The 20,489-nt window shown below is 39.4% G+C and overlaps 4 protein-coding genes across 4 annotated transcripts; 3 read left to right on the top strand and 1 right to left on the bottom strand. All coding sequences in view use genetic code 12, as the record gives it.

The window, feature by feature from the left end:
• Nucleotides 1–15: 15 nt before the first annotated feature.
• Nucleotides 16–2,121, bottom strand: CPAR2_404750 (SKN1/KRE6 family beta-glucan synthesis-associated protein; the record flags this gene model as incomplete). The annotated part of the gene is made up of 1 exon (XM_036811392.1): nucleotides 16–2,121. One exon carries the CDS (start codon nucleotides 2,119–2,121, stop codon nucleotides 16–18), a length of 2,106 nt encoding a protein of 701 aa, XP_036667833.1.
• A 2,028-nt stretch (nucleotides 2,122–4,149) lies between these two features.
• MMS21 (SUMO ligase) lies at nucleotides 4,150–4,992 on the top strand (the record flags this gene model as incomplete). Its single annotated transcript, XM_036811393.1, has 1 exon — nucleotides 4,150–4,992. The coding sequence occupies one exon, from the start codon at nucleotides 4,150–4,152 to the stop codon at nucleotides 4,990–4,992; it is 843 nt and encodes a 280-aa protein (XP_036667834.1).
• A 2,679-nt stretch (nucleotides 4,993–7,671) lies between these two features.
• CPAR2_404770 (uncharacterized protein) lies at nucleotides 7,672–10,674 on the top strand (the record flags this gene model as incomplete). Its single annotated transcript, XM_036811394.1, has 1 exon — nucleotides 7,672–10,674. The coding sequence occupies one exon, from the start codon at nucleotides 7,672–7,674 to the stop codon at nucleotides 10,672–10,674; it is 3,003 nt and encodes a 1,000-aa protein (XP_036667835.1).
• Nucleotides 10,675–13,446: 2,772 nt separating this feature from the next.
• Nucleotides 13,447–16,908, top strand: CPAR2_404780 (uncharacterized protein; the record flags this gene model as incomplete). Its single annotated transcript, XM_036811395.1, has 1 exon — nucleotides 13,447–16,908. One exon carries the CDS (start codon nucleotides 13,447–13,449, stop codon nucleotides 16,906–16,908), a length of 3,462 nt encoding a protein of 1,153 aa, XP_036667836.1.
• Between the last annotated feature and the right edge of the window lie 3,581 nt (nucleotides 16,909–20,489).

Consider the following 20,489-nt stretch of genomic DNA (forward strand, 5'->3'; position numbering starts at 1 on the left):
TCATTTGCTGGCAACTCAACATCCAATGAGACTATTCTTTGGGAATGTGTACCCACCATCTTCAAAACTTGTCAAGTTTACATTTTCATAAATATTCAAGTGTTGTTCAATATAGTCATAAGTTGGGTAGTCTTCGGGGTCACATCCAGTATTGATTGCATCCAGCGGTTGGTATATCCTGACATAATCGATTCTAAAAGTTGCTGGAAATGAAATCATTGCCCAGTCGATATAAGCCCAATTGTTTGAAACTCCCAAGTTCATAATGATAGACATTGGCTCCTTTGACAATTGTCTCCAGCCTATGTTACCATTTGGATGTAAAGCTGTGGGGTAAACCGTGAGTGTTGGATCACGACCGACAAACCACCTCAAGTAACCATCAGTGTCATCATTAATATATTCGTAACCATAACGTTGGAAGTTATGCTCATAAGCGTTGCCTTTCTCGTACCATGTCCTATTCAACATGGTGGTGGCAGAAAAAGCCTGCTGGAACGGACCACCAGCATATGTGTTCATAGTGGTTACTGAATCATTATAAATCTCAATGAAATCGTAGTCGGGCATGTACCAGATATCCATTGGCGCCAATTGTAATGATTGTGAGGCTACACCATTATTTGGTTTAATGTTCTTGCTATCAACCATTATCTCTGCCTCAATAAGATCAATTTCAGGTGCACCTCTTCCAACTCCACGATTTGGGTGTGATTCACCTGGACAAGTACATTTATTTAAACGCTGTCCTGGTAAATACGAAATACCATCGGGAGATGATTGATTCGGCGTGATGCCCGCATCACATGAATCATATGAGTATGGCCAAACGCCTTCGGTTGTTGCCAAGTAGCCAGGGCGTCCAAGATTCCCCATCGTCCACAACCCAGGCCATAGTCCAGAAACATACCCGTAATCAGGTAATCTTGCCGAGATTTCAATACGACCCTGCGTGAAGCACATTTTGTTCCACGATTGCACCATTCCAGAACGATAAAACAAATTGTGGTTTTTAAACGCATCCATTCGTAAAGCCAACGTACCATTGGATGTTGTTACTGCATCAGGATCGTACCATTCCAAATCCTTTGTGGCATCGTAGTGCAAATCAGGAGCAGTGAAAAATTGATCATCACCTTCATAAAACGTTCTTCCTTCAGCATTAAACTCATCACTGAAAACCAACAGCCACTTATCACCACTTTTGGACTCTAGGGTTAATGCTTCTCCGGGGGTATCAGGATCAATCAAGGTTGTCCTTATGGCACTCAACATGGGATACGAATAATGCGTCAAAATCTCGTATGTTTCAGGAACCACTTTGTGATCCGTGACACCAGAATATGTCAATACTGGCAAGATGACAAAAACAGCGACTGCTGCAGCAATAAGAAATAAAAACCCAAAAATTCCCAAATACGATCGCCTGTCACCTTGTTTTAAATCGTACCAAAACCTATTCTTTTCGTATTCGGCATCCTTGACAGGATTTGGATTATGCAAGTCATCATCAGGTTCTTTCTCTTCTATACTTAATGGAAATGAAGAAGCTGGATAGCCACCAAATGGACTAAACTCAGTGAACTTGTATGTTGCCGGGTACTTTGTGTTGTCACCGTTAGATTCGTGAGAGTATGATGATGAATGGAATTTGTGGTTTAAGTGGTCTGCCAAAGGTGCTCCTTCTGCTTGCGGTAGTTGCAGATTGGAACGTGACAGTGTTATTGAGTTATTTTCTGAATCTTTGATTACAGGGTATCGATCATAAGCTGGGGGTTGGTTAATTGACAAGTTTTCGTTTCTGATGGGGTTTTGCAGGTACTTTGTATTTAGTTTCGATCCCAGCCTGGGTGGATTATTGAATACATTATTAGCCATGGATGATGACGACGAGGATGAATTAACATAATTGTACGAGTTGTCGCTATAGTCTCCATTAACAACGAAAGGACGGCCATATTGGTCGTGTGGCAGTGGAGTTTGCGAATAATTCAGACGAAGTTCAAATGGCAGTTCACTAATGGGCGAAACGTCAAATGGGTCAACGGGGATATCTTGCGAAGTACTGCTACTACCATTTTCCTCCTCGTGCATTGTGGGCCTCGTGGTAAACTCCCCCATCGTTAGATCCCTTGCTCGTTGGTAAGACATGATAAAGTTTGAAGATTTGTTGCTATACTATGGTTGCAAGAATCGATATTAATTTTTTTGGAGAAGCTGCTGCAATAAAATTTTGTTCCTGTCGAGGGAAATTTGTAGAAAATGATTTCTGTGGTTAGCCCTCAGTTTGTAACTGTATAAAGCCTTGAATATCAGCAAAGGAAGGAAGTAACTGGTTGTAGTCTGGATGAAATAAGTTATCTTGTTCAAATGGTATTTTCGAGCTTTTTTTTTAACTTTTTAGCAGAGCAAACAAAGAAGAAGATGTACCTAACTATGTATTTTTTGTCTATTGTTATTTTTGTTGGTTGGTTTTGTTTTGTTTTCAATTGTTCCGTAAACGTACCAAATATAGACAAATTGAGTAAAGCACACATACACACACACATATATATATATATATATATGCAACAAAAGAGGCTTATGTTGTAGAGGTACATTATATCAATAAATATTCACAGCTCTACTAAGATACCTTGCTTGTGTTACTACCATACACTGTACCATTTTGTCTTTTTCCTATATTCTATAAACAAACTTTTGTAAAAGTTTGTTAAAAAAGGGGGAAGATTCGGATCACAATATTTTTTTATTTATTTTTCTTGTTGTTGTTGCACAAACTTACAACTATGAACAAAAGCAAAACAAATTGTTTACTTCTTTACCTCCCCCACACGCACTTGATCAGATATGAGACAGAGGTATAAGGAGGAAGGGTATGACTGCGTGTAGTTGTGATTGTCTCTTTTTAACTTCTTCTTCGACTTGTTTTTTGTTTCCGTCGAGTTCGTGACAATTAAAGTCTCCTTTTTTTCGTATTCTAAATGCCAATGGAACAAGCCTCGATTGAATGCATTGTGTACCTTGTCGTCGACTAACTTGTCTCTATCCTGTATGTACACACACACACACACACACAAGTGATGACAATGCCGTGTGTTTTGTAAGAACCAGTTTAACAATGCTCATGCGTGTGCGTGTGCCCCTGAAATTTTTCGAGTCTATTGTTCTCCATCTGTTTGCACAATTTTGTAATGTGGGCTGTGTTGAAGAGCAACATCGCCTCTCTACTTTTGCACGACTCTTACTCAACAGGATCCATCAATTACTTAGTAACCCCTTCGACAATGTCTCAAAAAATGTAACCTGTGTCGTCCCCCCAAGTATTCTTTTTTTTTGACGTATAAGCCGCCCAAGAAAGCTTGTGTTCGGCTCTTGGTTTTTCTTAATTATCTTTTGTTAAAATAATTCCTCGCAAATTGATTGGAACATTATTTTCTTTCTTTGACCTTGCTGCTACCTTCTGAATTTCCTTCATGTTATACATATTTGTATGAAAACAAAGAGAAGATAGGCCAAATATTGAATCATAGAAGAGTAAACTTTATACATTAGAGCTATAACCAGGTTTTAAAATGCTCTCGCAAGTTTAAATTCGTTTGTTTCAAGATGAACGTCGTTATCTCTCTTTTTGGCACCAAATTGATGCAAAATAGAAACCTCGTAAACAAATCAATAAGTATTTAATAGAACACTATCATCAGGGTTATTTTCAAATAAATTGTTACAAGCATTTTAAGCACTCTAATGGCAAATATATCACTTGGACACCTTCGCACAACTGGTGATTTTTGGGGCAAAAATCTGGACATCGTGCTAATCGTTTAAGTACCTACAACTCATTCTAGAAGCGTTTTAAACCTAAGGTACCCTAACAAAAGATGCTCAAAAAGATAAAAGCAATACACGGAAACACTCGAATACTAAAACTTTCAAATTTTATGATATCAACATTTGGTCATACTAGCTGATTATTTTATGCAGACAAGTTTTAATTTTTTTGTCTTTCCCAAATGGGAAAGTACCAAGTCATGTGCATATCACGCTCAATACACGTGCAAATTCCACTAAAACTTTCTCCTCCTGCTTGACGCGTTTTTGGGTTCTCTACAATTTAGCCCATGCAAACAGACATAAGCTTCCCCCTCCATGTCACAGGATACTAGAGAATCCTCAGAATCAACGGAGGTAGATAAATTTTTACCCAATAACTTATCTTTACCTGCATATGTCCCATTGAGCCCCAACCTTCGCCGTGATTTCGAAAGAGTATTTCGTGTTACTGCAAACGACTTGACAACACCAGCAATAAATCAACATCGTTCAACTACAAAGAGTTACATTCACTACATACTTGAAAATGGTACATTGGATTTTGACGAACAGACGCTAAACAACTTTGCTATTGGATATAAACAATTATTGGAATCACGATGTAATTTGAAAAAATTTGAATCGGTTGCGTCTGATGATAGGATTACCAACTACTTGAACAAGTCACAGCCATTAACCTTGGAGACACTTGACTCGTATCATTCAATGGAAAAGCCAAGCTATGAAGAATTAATGTCACAACCACAAGCTATAACATCCACCACCGAGGTTGAAAATCATTTGAAATCAGATGAATTTTATCAATTATTGAGAAGCATTTTGTTTGTGCTTAAGCACCCAGAAGAGCCAGTACCAGATGTGACTGCTGATGATGAAGAAGATGTAGGTATCAGTGGTGGTACCATATCCTTAAAGGATCCCCTAACATTGAACACATTTGCTAGTCCAGTTATGGGTTCTTGCGGTCATACTTTTGAGTCGCTGAGTATTCGTCAACAAATTCAACAACATCCTAATGGTGTTATTGAATGCCCCATTTCCGGTTGTGATAATCAATTGCTGATGAATAATTTGAAGCAGGACATTTTGATGAAGGTACGAGTTAGGATAGCAAGCAAACAACACAAGAGTAATGATGATTTGGATATTGTTCACTGAGGAGGGTGTAGTTTATCTTTGATGTACGATATTAGAGCTAGTGAAGGTGTCTTGTGGAACGAGATATATAACGATACAGAGATGGTACATATTAGAACAACGTTGTAGCAGAAACAAAAGCCAGTAGGCACTGCGTGTAGTGTGTTAAACAATGAATTGGGGAAAGTATTGGTATTCAAAATTTGTACTTTGTATCATTATTCAAACGAAACGAAACGTTTCTAATATTGACCAAGTACGTAACGAGCATCAGAATGCGTTTCACTGCTCCCAATTAACCGAAACTTGAGTGTATTTCCAAAAGTCAATAAGAAACCCGATTATTAAGCTCCACGATAAAGACGCCACATTCATTTTCATTCATTCGCAAAGCGCGCAAATGAGCCGCATCGTGCTGTCATTGTTGTAAAGATAGGACGATGGAAGATAGTGTTCGTATGATTCAAAAGTCATACTCTTTGACTTCGCAAATGGTGAATGCAGTGATTAAATTTTGATTCTATTTCTTACCATTGTGTAAAGCATTGAAAAAGCTTCTCTTATGCAAATATAATATCATTTCGAGGAAGGGGATTTTTCTACAGAAATTCTAGTTCTGGAACCGCCAGAAAGAAAACACTTTTTGTCGTCTAACGCATAGAAAATAATATTATAATTAGTGTAATTTTTCGGGCTTCAGTCGTAAGAGTTGGGTGGATAGGGCATTCTTTGAACTGGGTGACAAGATTATTGAAGATGCAACACACACTCTCAGCATTCAACATTGGGATTGCATATTGCTAACTTTGCACTTATCAATGAAACGTACTAACATGTTAAATTTTAGGCGAATTGTATATGCGGAGTCTAAAAAGTTTCAAATTATAATGCATGCACTATAATAGAGCTCATTTGCAGGATTATGCTTTTGTGCAGTCACCGCACATCACTTCACTCGACAACGTGAATGTTGTGAGTTTCTTTTGTCATTCGGAGCTTCAATGTTTAAGAAGCTACTTCGTACTTTGCATCTCTAGCTACATTCTTTCCTATTTTTCCACATCTTACGAACATCCTCATTGAGTATCACCATCTCGATACGTACCGCCTTATCTAGTGTAAGAATATAACAGGCAATTGTTTTTAAAATGCTGATTCTTTCAAAAGATGTAACTTGTCTCCAAACCCCTATTCGTTCGCAAAGAAAATCTTGTTCTTCCCGTACTTTATTATAAAGTTTGTATTTTCTTGTGTTCGTTCCCTAAATTGCACGTAAAACAAAAGAGGAATGTACACTGCTTTGTCCAAGTCATTACCCAACAACAACTTTTGCAGCAGCAGCAATGTGCATAACTCTATATTGCTCCCTTCTTGATGTGTAGCCACGACTATTAAAGTCTTTGAAGGTTCGAATCACAGGATACCTTTACAACCGTTCTCAAAAAGGAATTTGCAAATCGCTTCCCGCAACAAAATATTACGTTCACCCGAAACTTTCTAATTTCACAACTTCGGCTGTTGCTATTTTTGGCTTTCCCGTTTCGTGCTGCGTTGTTTGATTTTTAAGATTAGTCCTCCACACTATCGCAGCTTTCTCAATTTTGCATTAGCCTCTGTCATTTACAGGACGACATCCCCTTAACTTAATTATCTCACCCAAAGTAAATTGGAATTGCTCACTACTAGCCTGGTAATGTTTGTCTTTCCAATCCTACCTTCACAGACCCTGCTCCTATTGCAACGTTCAACCCTGAATGAAGAAAAAGAAGCTTTTATTTTGCCAAGTGAAACACAAAACCAAAATCAGAAATGTTCTCTTACAGTTTTGTGATACTTTCGTAAATTTGGCGAAAAACGGGACAACAAAAGAACCTTTATAGCTAAAAATTCTCGTAAGTGCAAAACTGTTTGTAACCTATACTAGCCTGAGCAATGGTAAATCACAACCCCATTTGACTTTAAAGTAGCACCTTTGAAATGAAGAGACTACACTTTTGTACATAATGCACATTCCTAATTCTTCTGTAGCCGAGCGATTGGAAGGTCGACTATTGTTCCAAAATGTTCGTAAAGTAATAATTGTGAGTATGGAAAGCATTGAAAATAGAACAAAACTTTAAGCGCGCATAATATTTACATATTTTGGCCACTTCCAGTGTAAACTACAGAATTATTGACTTCGTCAACTTCCATTATAGTTTTCTCTCCGAAAGAAATCTCTATTCGTTTCCTTCTCGTATTTGAAAATGTTTTATTTTTGTTGTGAGCAGCGACGTTAGATGCCCTCTATAATGAGAGGTCTATCCGTTGTATAAAGCTAAAACATTTCATCTCCACGCTAACACGCCTTCTATGCAAATGCTTTATTTACAACTCACCTCCTTTACGGCATTGTCTTCAATAATGTTTCAGAAGCTAAAATTTTCTTTCAAACACAAAATGAAAACCGACATACCTTTCTGCGGACCAAAGAAACATTCGCAACCGAGTACATAATCAAAACCAATATATTTTCTTTTTCATGAAATATGGTGAAAACATTTCATGGAAAACAGAAAATTGAAATGCAAAACCCCCTTTTTCGGAAGGAAACTCAATATGGTCTTATTCCGAAACTTGAATATAAATTGGGATTCAAATCTTCCCATTTTATTGGGTTCACTTTAGTATACTGCAACAATTCTTATAACCACAAATCCAATGATTAAACAATTATCATTTGCCTCCGCGTTTATTGCCTTTGTGCTTACAACCTTCGTTCAAGCAACTGATATTAGCAATGTTTTCCAAAGCTTTGACAGTTTAACTTGGCAGAATGGAGCAAACTATAGGTACAGAACACCAGCAGCTCCAAGTTGGATTGCACAATTGTCTTGGCACATATTAGGTTCCAATGTCAAACCAGGTGATACATTCACATTGAACATGCCATGTGTATTCAAGTTTACCACCTCTCAAAAGACTGTTGATTTGAAAGTAGGCGGCACCGTGTATGCCACATGCCAATTTGCTCCAGGTGATTTAGTCGTTGCATATTCACAATTGAAATGTACTGCCAGCGATAATGTTAAAGATAGCACTGATGCTACTGGTACTGTTAGATTCCCTTTCACATTCAATGTTGGTGGGTCTGCTGGTGCAGTTGATTTGCAAAACTCAAAATGTTTCACACCAGGTACTAATGAAGTAACTTTTACTGATGGTGATAAAAAGTTAACCGTAATTGCCAATTTCCAAGGTGGTTCCAATACCAATACAGGCTCAACCGAAGATATCGTATACAGCAACCGCCTTGTTCCAACCTTGAACAAGCAGCAATTATACTTATTGGGAGGCACGTGTCCAAATGGTTACAGAAGGGGAACGTTGGGAATCACAACCGTAGGGGGAACCTTTGATTGTTCTAGTATTCACTCAGCGATCACAAACAATTTGAATGAGTGGTTCTTACCAGAGGTGGTAGAGACTATTTTAGCTACATCCCGCTGTAATGGCCAATCATATACAATCAATTACGACAACATTCCCGCTGGTTATAGACCTTTTATCGATATTTTAATTTCGCGTCCAGTAGGTCAAGTATTACGCACAACTTATACAAATAGATTTCAATGTGCAGGTCTGCTCACCACTACTGACAGGTCCTTGTCAGTGACTTGGGCAGAATATAGAAATAACGAAGCTGGTGCTAATGGTAATGAGGTCGTTGTTACTACATCTACATGGCTCGGATCAACTACTGCTGTGACTACATTGCCTTTCAACACTGAACCAGGTAACACGAAAACAATCCTTGTCGAAGTGCCAATACCAACAACTACGGTTACCTCAAGTTACACTGGATACTCGACATGGACTACGACAATCACTGCCACGCCTGGTGAAACGGCCACAGTCCTTGAATGGGACCCAATTACTCCTACTAGCTCAAGCGAGCCACCAAGCTCAAGCGAGCTACCAAGCTCATCAGAACAGGAATCTAGTTCGGAACTACTAATCTCAAGTGAACCACGAAGTTCAGAACCACCAAGCTCAAGTGAACCACAAAGTTCATCAGAACTGAAATTTAGTTCAGAAATACCAAGCTCAAGTGAACCACCAAACTCATCAGAATCACCCTCAAGTTCAGAACCTTCAAGCGCATCGGAACCACCAAGCGCATCGGAACCTTCAAGCGCATCGGAACCACCAAGCGCATCGGAACCTTCAAGCGCATCGGAACCACCAAGCGCATCGGAACCACCAAGCGCATCGGAACCACCAAGCGCATCGGAACCACCAAGCTTATCAGAGCCTAGCTCTTGGATACCAACCCGTTCATTAGCGATCTCAGTTTCACTGGTACCACCACGTTCATTAGCGGCCGCAATTTCATTGGTACCATCAGTTTCACTGTCACCCGCATCTTCATTCGCACCAGCAAACTCATCAAAACCATCATTAAGCCTAAAGCAGACCTTGAGCTCAGAGAATTCAACCTCTTCAAAGCCAATAAACTTAAAAACATCTACCTTGCTTGAGACAGCGTCAAGTAGTGAATTTCCCCCGAGTTCATTGGAGGCTGTATCAAGTAGTTTACCATCAAGCTCATCAAAGAAACCAACCTCATTAGCCATCACCTCAAGTACAGAAGCACAATCAAGCTCTTCCAACTCAGGTTTTTTGTCTCAGACACAAGCTACACTAAATGATCAATCATTGTCCTCGACAACTCCAGCTTACCGAAATGGTACAAGTCTCATACAAGAATCTTCCATTCCACCCATTTTAGAACCCACAACTACTTACATTGAAGAACGATCTACAAAATCTGCTATCGACGTGACACCTTCATTCAGTGAATCAGAAAGTACATCATTAGGTATTACGTCGGACAGTAAAAGTACCACGGTAGGTGTCAGAAGTGGCGGCCAGGAATCTTCTACTACATCAAGTTTTGCCGAAACTGGCCATGAAAACAAGGACGCATCGTCTACTACCAGAAGTAACATTGAAACTGGAAACGTGAACGTAGAAGTATCGTACACTACTTCAAGTGCTATAGAAACTCAAAATGGAACTGAACAAAGGTCTTCTGCAACATCTGTGCAAACCTGCTATGGAAGTGATATCACAATGGGAACCACGCCAACTTCATCAGGGACTATCACCCCCACCAGTTCTATTAGCTTGGTTTCTGTAACAACTAACACACAACTACCTAGTTCTTCATTTACTCCTTCAACCAACAATGGGAATGACAATGATGATGAAGATGGAGGAAATAGAGCAAATGCATCTGGGAATAGATCCGGTAACGATGAAAATAATTCCAGCGATAGAATTCAAGAAGAACCTGACAAGCAAGCAAGCAACGAATATGGTGGTGAATCAGGAAATGCATCCGAAGAAAAAAATGGAGCTGGCATGATTGGATTGGGAGATAAATCAAGTAACGAATCGGGCGATGGATCAGGTTATGAATTAGGTTTAGAGACGCACAACAATGAAAACGATTTGAAAGAAGGCTCAAGTAAGGCATCAGGTGATCGTGGTGAAGGATCGGGAAATACATCAAATTATGGATCTAAGGAAACATTAAGTGTGTCTGTTACAAGGACAAATGGTGCAATTATTGTATTGAGCTATGAAGGAAATGGACCTATCGAGAAAGTTTCTACATTGTTGACTGGTCTTTTTGTTGTTTTCTCCTTTTTTATTTAGAACAGCTGTCATTTGAGAGCTTGTCTCAATAACCTGCTGGAAATACATTTGGCCCCTCTTTTTTTTTTTTCAATTTATGGTTAAAATTTCGTCAAATCGATCCACTGCAACCCTTGTTGATAATTTCAACAACCTTTTTCTCAAGGTTCAATATGAATTTGCTTACGGTAATAGCTAGACACCGTTTGAAAAACTTATATCAATTTTTTTTAGGATTGAGGTAGTTTTTCAGAGAACGTTTATTTCACGTACACTGTATTCCTATATAAATTGGGCGATTGTAGATGGTGTGTTGGAAATTCGTAGACAATCAAAAAAAGTGTCACCTTTTGTACAGGTTAACCAAATCTTCCCACGGGCTTAATAGTGACTTGCGTTTGAACGCATCTTCACATAAATGAGAGATCTTGCAATTGATTACACTTATAAGCATCTCTTTCATCGTTTGTACTAGAAGAGTACCCATTAGACCTTGTCTTTCACAAATTTTCTCTTCGTGCAGAAGGGTAGTCTTGTTCGAAAGTAAAAGGTCTTTTGAACTTGTTGAAATGGCTCAAATGGATTAGCGATAAGCGAAGTTGCAACTACAAGAAAAGCAGTGTGTTCAAGTTGATGAAAGTGTCCTAAATAAGCTATATGTAGAAAACCAATGCTTGCTCGTTAAGCAGAGGAAGAAATTGAAGGTGCACATCAAATCCCCCTTGCTCTGTGCGCGATATTTCAGAAACTTCACACAAGTAAGTTATTTGCAAGACTATAGCCGAGACAATCGTAATGCCCTGGGGCGGAGAGAAGGGACGCATTGGCAAGTGAGCGTGTAATTGACATAAAATTTTCACAAATTTTGTGTAACCTATGTGTACTATCAAAACAATAAACAAAAAGAAAACAAACAAACCACACGCCTTGAGCTCTCGCGTTTGGATTCTCGTATCGATAACTTTAAAGGAGCTATTATCGGCGTATTTATCAAACGCGTCCATCTCTGCACATGATTGTAATGAACATCACAATACATGCATTCAATCTCGATCCCATATGTATGTAAGCAAAAACCTATATTTATCTCTTTTACCATCAATGCTTCTTACGAAGAGAAAGGAAAAGTGCCAAGTCTCTCATTCAGCTATCTGAAGAAAGCAAACTAGGATATTACGAGTATTGCCTAAAAAACAGGGTTTGATTACCATACTGGTTTTTTCCCCTTCCTTCCATTACACAAAAGTGACGGAACGACAAATTTCAGTTAGCCGAAAATCAATTCTGTATGCAGAGATGGCAAAAAAAGAAAAAAAAGAAAAAGAACAAACACCAACATGAAATTCGATGTCTCTCAATGGGTGTACCATGTGGTTTTCGTCAATATTGCTCAATTTTGGTAGCCACAGTTATCTAAGAACTTTCACATTTTCCTCCTATTGATGCGAACATTGGTGCTGTGTTACGTGTACCCACGCCTCGTAAAACTATGAAGAAAAGCATTGTCCTCAACAAGTCACCACTTCACAAAAAACTTCAGCTTCAAGAGCAATGTATAAGACCTTTCGCCTACAGTTAATGGTTTCGTCACTTTTTTTCTGAATGATTGAAATGTACTACACTACTGAAGTAAGATTTCTCTAGCACTCATCTTAATCAATTTTATTAAAACAAAATCTATTTTGGCTCTGCATATAAGACCCTGTCTATATTTTTAGCGACAACCCTTTATTTTTAGAATAAGAAGTTTTCTTCTACAGTACTACTATAAGACACACAAAAGCAAGAAAACAATAGAATGAAATTTATAGTCTTTCTTTTTTTATTTTTGCGCCAAATCCGTCTTCTTGGCGAACAACGATGAAACAGAAAAGAGACAGCTGACAAATCATTTCCGATTTGAATTTGTTTCAAATTGTACACTGCTTATAAACGCCTTAACCAGTATCGAATTAGCCGATGCCCCAGACCTTACGCCACAGATGAAAGGATTACCAAGTTTCGTAGGCTAAATATTTTTGAGCCTGCAATCTTCAAATAAAAATTGTCGTATTATATGACGGACAAGCTCATTTCGTAATTTCATACCGCCGATCTATTATAATGTAGGTTATTGTTCCAAATTGTTGGGAAGTAACGATCAGAATAGAGGAAAGATTGACAATAAAATGAATTGAGGTTACACAATACCTGTAATATTTCTGGTTCACAGGCGTCGTCAATGTTGACATTACTTACCTCCCATGTGGTTCCTACATAGAGAAACGCTTTATTGTTTAGCTTCCCAGCAAAGTTTTATGGCTCAAAAAAATCCCCCAAGCTTGCAAACCAGTTGTAAGCCACACTAGTAACAGAATCACAATCTTCCAACTCGTGGATTGCTTCTTGCTCTCTATGATAACAAACAAGATCATCTTGAAGCCCCCTTCGATGGCGCTTCGTCGTTTATATTATGCCTTCCATACGTCATTGTTACCACAATTCCACAGCAAAGAACTTTTCTTTGAGAGCACAAAATGAAGAAACGAATTTCATCTTCGCTACTAACCGACGGACTTAAAGGACTTTCGCAGCCAATACACAAAATTAAGAAGTGATGCATTTTGTTTCTTTTCGACAAGAATTGAATGCCTTATTCAAGAGTAGCATGAATTGAATCGCAAAAACCCTTTCCCAAACAATTAACACAATGCAATCGCCAGCCATGCATCTAGCTATAAAATGGGCGGCAAACTCCCACCCATTGCAAGCTGAGTTCAATTTAATTTATCAAAGACAACCAACACGAATCCAATGGTCAAACACTTGCAATTTGTGACGATATTGGTGGCCTTTACACTTACAGCCCTCACTCAAGCAGCTGAGATTAGCAATGTTTTCCAAAGCTTTGATAGTTTAACTTGGGAAAACGGTGCAAGCTACAGGTACAGAACACCAGCAGCTCCAAGTTGGATTGCACAATTGTCTTGGAAGATTTTAGGTTCCAATGTCAAACCAGGCGACACATTCACATTGAACATGCCATGTGTATTCAAGTTTACAACAACACAACAGAGCGTTGACTTGGACGTCGGAGACACGGTATATGCTACATGTCGTTTCGAACCAGGTGATTTAGTCGTTGCATATTCACAATTGAAATGTACTGCCAGCGATAATGTTAAAGATAGCACTGATGCTACTGGTACTGTTAGATTCCCTTTCACATTCAATGTTGGTGGGTCTGCTGGTGTAGTTGATTTGCAAAACTCAAAATGTTTCACACCAGGTACTAATGAAGTAACTTTTACTGATGGCGATAAGAAATTAACAACCACTGCAAACTTCCAAGGAGGCTCCAATACCAACCCAGGTACATCAACTAATAACATTGTCTTCAACAATCGTGTTGTTCCTTCTTTGAACAAACAGCAATTGTATTTATTGGGAGGTACTTGTCCAAATGGTTATAGAAGTGGAACATTAGGAATAACAGTCAGTGGAGGTACACTTGACTGTTCAAGTATTCACTCAGCTATTACGAACAAATTGAATGGCTGGTTCTTACCAGAGGTGGCAGAAGCTATCTCGGCCTCAACCAATTGTAATGGTCAATCCTACACAATAAACTACAATAATATCCCAGGCGGTTATAGACCTTTCCTTGATGTTTTGGTCCAACGTCCAACAGGTCAAGTGTTACGCACAAATTACATAAACAGATATCAATGCGCGGGAGAAATTTTCGTACGTGACAACTCACAATCAATAAAATGGGGAGAATATAGAAATAACGAAGCTGGTGCTAATGGTAATGAGGTCGTTGTTACTACATCTACATGGCTCGGATCAACTACTGCTTTGACTACATTGCCTTTCAACACTGAACCAGGTAACACGAAAACAATCCTTGTCGAAGTGCCAATACCAACAACTACGGTTACCTCAAGTTACACTGGATACTCGACATGGACTACGACAATCACTGCCACGCCTGGTGAAACGGCCACAGTCCTTGAATGGGACCCAATTACTCCTACTAGCTCAAGCGAGCCACCAAGCTCAAGCGAGCCACCAAGCTCAAGCGAGCCACCAAGCTCAAGTGAGCCACCAAGCTCAAGCGAGCCACCAAGCTCAAGCGAGCCACCAAGCTCATCTGAGCCACCATCTAGTTCAGAACCACCAAGCTCATCAGAACTGGAATCCAGTTCAGAACCACCAAGCTCAAGTGAGCCACCATCTAGTTCAGAGCCACCAAGCTCATCAGAACTGGAATCTAGTTCGGAACCACCAAGCTCATCAGAACCGGAATCCAGTTCAGAACCACCAAGCTCATCAGAACCACCAAGCTCATCAGAACCGGAATCCAGTTCAGAACCGCCAAGCTCAAGTGAACCGCCAAGCTCAAGCGGGCCACCAAGCTCAAGTGAGCCACCATCCAGTTCAGAACCACCAAGCTCATCAGAACTGGAATCTAGTTCAGAACCACCATCTAGTTCAGAGCCACCATCTAGTTCAGAACCACCATCTAGTTCAGAACCACCAAGCTCATCAGAACCGGAATCTAGTTCAGAACCACCAAGCTCAAGCGGGCCACCAAGCTCAAGTGAACCGCCAAGCTCAAGTGAACCGCCAAGCTCAAGTGAGCCACCATCCAGTTCAGAACCACCAAGCTCATCAGAACTGGAATCTAGTTCGGAACCACCAAGCTCGTCAGAGACTGAGTCAAGTACTGAGCCACCATCAAGTTCATCTGATACTGATTTTCTGTCACTGAGTCAAGTTTCGTCTAACGACCATTCATCATCCTCAATTACACCACCTTACCAAAACAGTACTAGCCCTACTGGACCCTCTTCTGTTCCACCTAGTTCAGAATCCACAACTACTCCTACTGATTTACCAACCACGGAGTCTACTACTGACATATCATCCCCATCCAGTGAATCTGCTATTACATCACCAACTACCACACCAACCACAACTGATAATGGTAACGGAGGTGAAAACACACCAACAACAACTGATAATGGTAACGGAGGTGAAAACACACCAACCACAACTGATAATGGTAACGGAGGTGAAAACACACCAACAACAACTGATAATGGTAACGGAGGTGAAAACACACCAACCACAACTGATAACGGTAACGGAGGTGAAAACACACCAACCACAACTGATAATGGTAACGGAGGTGAAAACACACCAACCACAACTGATAATGGTAACGGAGGTGAAAACACACCAACAACAACTGATAATGGTAACGGAGGTGAAAACACACCAACCACAACTGATAATGGTAACGGAGGTGAAAACACACCAACAACAACTGATAACGGTAACGGAGGTGAAAACACACCAACAACAACTGATAATGGTAACGGAGGTGAAAACACAAACACACCGACTAATACAGGCGCAAGTACTCCTTCCAACCCAACCACCCTGAGTGCAAACACAATTGATTCCCAACTGACAGCCTCGTCGACTAATCCTCCAGAAAACGGTGGAAACGGTGGAAACAGTGGAAACAATGGAAACGGTGGAAACAATGGAAACAATGGAAACGAAGGTAATGGATCAGGTAATGGATCTGGAGAAGGATCAGGTAATGGATCTGGCAATGGATCAGGTAATGGATCTGGCAATGGATCTGGCAATGGATCTGGCAATGGATCTGGCAATGGATCTGGCAATGGATCAGGAGAAGGATCAGGAGAAGGATCAGGAGAAGGATCAGGTAATGGATCAGGAGAAGGATCAGGAGAAGGATCAGGAGAAGGATCAGGTAATGGATCAGGAGAAGGATCAGGTAATGGATCAGGAGAAGGATCAGGTAATGGATCAGGTAATGGATCAGGTAATGGATCAGGTAATGGATCAGGTAATGGATCAGGTAATGGATCAGGTAATGGATCAGGTAATGGATCAGGAGAAGGATCAGGAGAAGGATCAGGAGAAGGATCAGGTAATGGATCAGGTAATGGATCAGGTAATGGATCAGGTAATGGATCAGGTAATGGATCAGGTAATGGATCAGGAGAAGGATCAGGAGAAGGATCAGGAGAAGGATCAGGAGAAGGATCAGGTAATGGATCAGGTAATGGATCAGGTAATGGATCAGGTAACGAATCCGGTGAATCATTGAGTCAATCTGCTACTACCGATACTACTTCTCCTGCAGTTTCAAGCTATGAAGGAAGCGGATCTATTCAAAGAGTCTCCACCTTATTAACAAGTCTTTTCGTCGCTATTTCCATCCTGTTTTAGATAGTAGGGAGATTAGAGATTGAGTTCCAAAACCAACCAAATGACATTTTTGTCCATTCTATTTCAAAAAACAGGGCATTATTATTACATTGAGGTATAAAGAGAGCCTCTTTCAAATTATTTCGGTATTTTAAATGCTTTAACTTTCGGTTCTAACACACACCATTCACACACGGATGATTAATCATTTTGGCTTTGTATTACTTCGGTTTAGACTAGATTTACAAGTACACATTTTGTTAGTATTATTAGTATTAGATTTACGTTCATGTAGCCAAGAGTCGAAAACGGCAGAAATGTTTCTATACGTTAAAAGCTAGGAAAACTGCTGGTAGTTCCCCGCAGAAACATTCACAAGTGATGTTTTTTCCCTCTGCACCAGATGCTAAGTTTTAGCTTTTTTCTCTTGATAGAGGAAAAGAGGGCTAATTAGAAAACACTGGACGCGCCACTATCATATAATTTTTGGCTATTGCAACCTGCAATGGCTAGATGCCCGTATTTTTACGAGGTAGTGCTATTATACTGACTCATGGAAGCTCTTTTTCAGAGTGTGGTCATGCAACTGCTGTGGGAACGATGCAAACCATACGTATCTTAGTGCCGACCCCTCTCCCAATGACGCATTGAAACTCTGGTAAAAACTTCCTCCGGCTTGGTTTGAAAATGTAATTTCTCTTTTGGGAAAAGGTTACGAGTCACTCTTGGCCAATGAAATATGAATTCTCTTGCTTCAAACAGCATGAAATATCTGCACTTCGCTTGATTTTCGAAGACTTGTGTTCTATTGTTTTTGTATACACCGGAAAAATAGTGGAAAAAAAAGTGATCCATAATAGCAACAATAAGAGAGTGGCTTTCAAGCGAGATTCGGCTGCTTCATTTCGTTAATGAATCAATTAATGTATGAAAAGGCGTCTAAAAAGTCTCAAACGGTTGAAAACTTTAGTAATGGTACACTCACCGGCAGTTGTTTTTCAGACTAGAAGTGCTCTTACCAGGAAACATTATAGTTTGTGGCTATAAGGTGCTTTGTGATGTGGCAGCAACATCACCTTGATTGAGTAACATCATCCAAGCCTAGGATATAAAGCTTTTTTTGTGCATGGATTCGGGGAGATGTAGACACCCTTCCGTAATTGCTGGAATTTCATTGACCATCAGTTCATAAATTTTCTTTGGGGACACAAAATATATTTCCAGAGTTCCACAAAGTCAATTACGGCGATGGTTGAATCTTTAATGAGGCGTCTCTAGCATTAGCCGAGGAAGCGATTGAGGCGCATACACTAAACAAAGGTCTTTAACTCTTCTGGATGAGTGGCATTTGTCATCACCTGCATAGAGTGAACGATTAGCAGATGGAATAACCAAAGCTGGTTAACTTAAACAGAGTGCCAATGAGTAGTGTTTTTTAAAGTTTGACGCAGAGAACTCTCGTAAAGTACATCAAGACGTATTGACTACGACTGACTTATTTTTTCAACTCTCAAAAAGTGTGACACCGATGATGCTTGCTGGGTAAAAAGAAAAAAATCTTCCACACAAAAGATCATTATATGAATGATGCCACAGGAAGATTTGCATTTCGAGTTTTGCAGTGATTTTGTGAGAATTCGAAGGTACAAATGGAATTCTGAGCAAGAGGATATTACAACGGAATGGTTATACTTTTTTTTTTCAAGCTTACATAGGGCGTAGCGACGCCCTCGGAACACAAAAACCAAAAAATAGAGGCGAAAATGTTAATGATGCGCCTGAACCGGAATTTGATAAAATTCAGCTCATAGGCACACAAGGTAGATAGGGTGACTTGTATGTACGATTCCGACTTCATTTTCTACGGTACTCTAATTGGGTCCTTATCAATAATGAGCTTTCCGATGAGTTCGTAAAATAAGTATCTTTTTTGCTTGTCATGCATATGCACAACCCAGCCTCGTAAAGTTTTGAGAAGAGCAAAACAATCAACGAACAACGATCGACGGATTGTAGAATCTCTCTTTTGCATTTGCCGTAGTCATCATTACTATTTTGCATTGAAAGGAGGGCTTTTACATTATAAAAAGTTGTTTTATAGCTTTGTGCTTTCTTGAACAACAAGATTGATGCCGAGGATACAAAAACGAGGCTTGATACTTTTTAGAAGATAATTTTTATTTTTAGTTTTGTCACCTTGTGCAATTTTGTGGCTAGAAACTAGTGCAACACAGGGACCCAGTACTAACGGACTATACGTTTGGTGTCCATGTTCGACCACTTGCCCCGTCAAGTTTGTTTCAGTGGTGAATAGGAAAGGTATAGGATGGTCTCTGGCACTCTGAAAGGGAGATTATACGAAAGGTCGTGCGAAAAGTGAGCCACAATTTAATTTCACACTGAAATTCTGATATCCATGCAAGGGTTATGATACCCAAACCAAATATAATAATCTTTGTTAATTCCAAGGGATTTTGACGAAAAGATGAAATTGACTTTGAGCAGCAATAACATCCTCTCTCCTAATTAATATTTCACTTGAATCGCTTGTTTTTGAGATCTACCATTTTCTCATAAGATCACTCTCCATTTTGCAGAGAGCAAATGTAACCCGTATTGCGGAAATCTCACTACTAGGTAGAATATTTCCTGTTTTAGTATTTCACGTTGGATATGTAACCGATTGTTGTCTGAAGAACAATAAGCTAATCAAAAAGATTTCGTATTGAGTCAAAAGTGTTAAGATTATGCTCCAGGTGTGCTCTCTACGTAAAGTATTGTCCTCTGTATAACGAATATACAATTACGTCATTTAAAATCACGGCGAAACAATACATGGAGATGTCGTCCTTTGTCGGCTCTTCTTAATGGACTATAGCAAATACTTTATACAATATCAGACTTTACACCATGTCGGTTTGTTTACATCATCCGTCTTAAATCAATGCAAATGTGAGGTTTTAAGTAATACGATGGAAATCAAACGTTTGATAATCAAAGCTTTTGACAACCAATGTTGCAATCGTATGATTTATTATTGATGATTGTTATTGCATTTTGACATATGCATTGCCTCGCATCTTCTACAGTTAACCCGCACGAAGCAATTGACTCAAACAAATGCCAGCCCTCCGTGGAAAACATTGTTGCGACTCGGAAAAATAGGAGACCAAGAAGTAACTGCAAGAGTTGAACTTAAAAGTAAACTTGTACAAACATGAATACAATAGAGTACACCAACAACCATCACACACTTCTTCCAAGTAAAACACAAAACTTTTGTCCTTTGGTTATGAGTTACAATAAGAAAAACATAGCATAAGGAGTGGGATCTACTTTTATACACAGAATGAAAAAGGGTACTTACTAAAAGAAGAGAGAAAATTAAAAGGGGGACAGCAATCATAATAATTATTATATTTCCACCTTGTCTTAGACGGTAATTTCCCCCACATTGCAATAGTTCTACTTACACCCTCTTCATAGAGCTGGGATATTTTCCTGGACATATAAATGCTCCAACACGGTACAAATTTCCTCTTCCCGTATATTTCTTAATTGACGTATGAGTTCCTTTATGCAAAAGAATTTTTGATTTTTCC

The sequence above is a fragment of the Candida parapsilosis genome, contig 006372, assembly GCF_000182765.1.
Source record: "Candida parapsilosis strain CDC317 annotated contig 006372".
Lineage (NCBI taxonomy): Eukaryota > Fungi > Ascomycota > Pichiomycetes > Serinales > Debaryomycetaceae > Lodderomyces > Lodderomyces parapsilosis.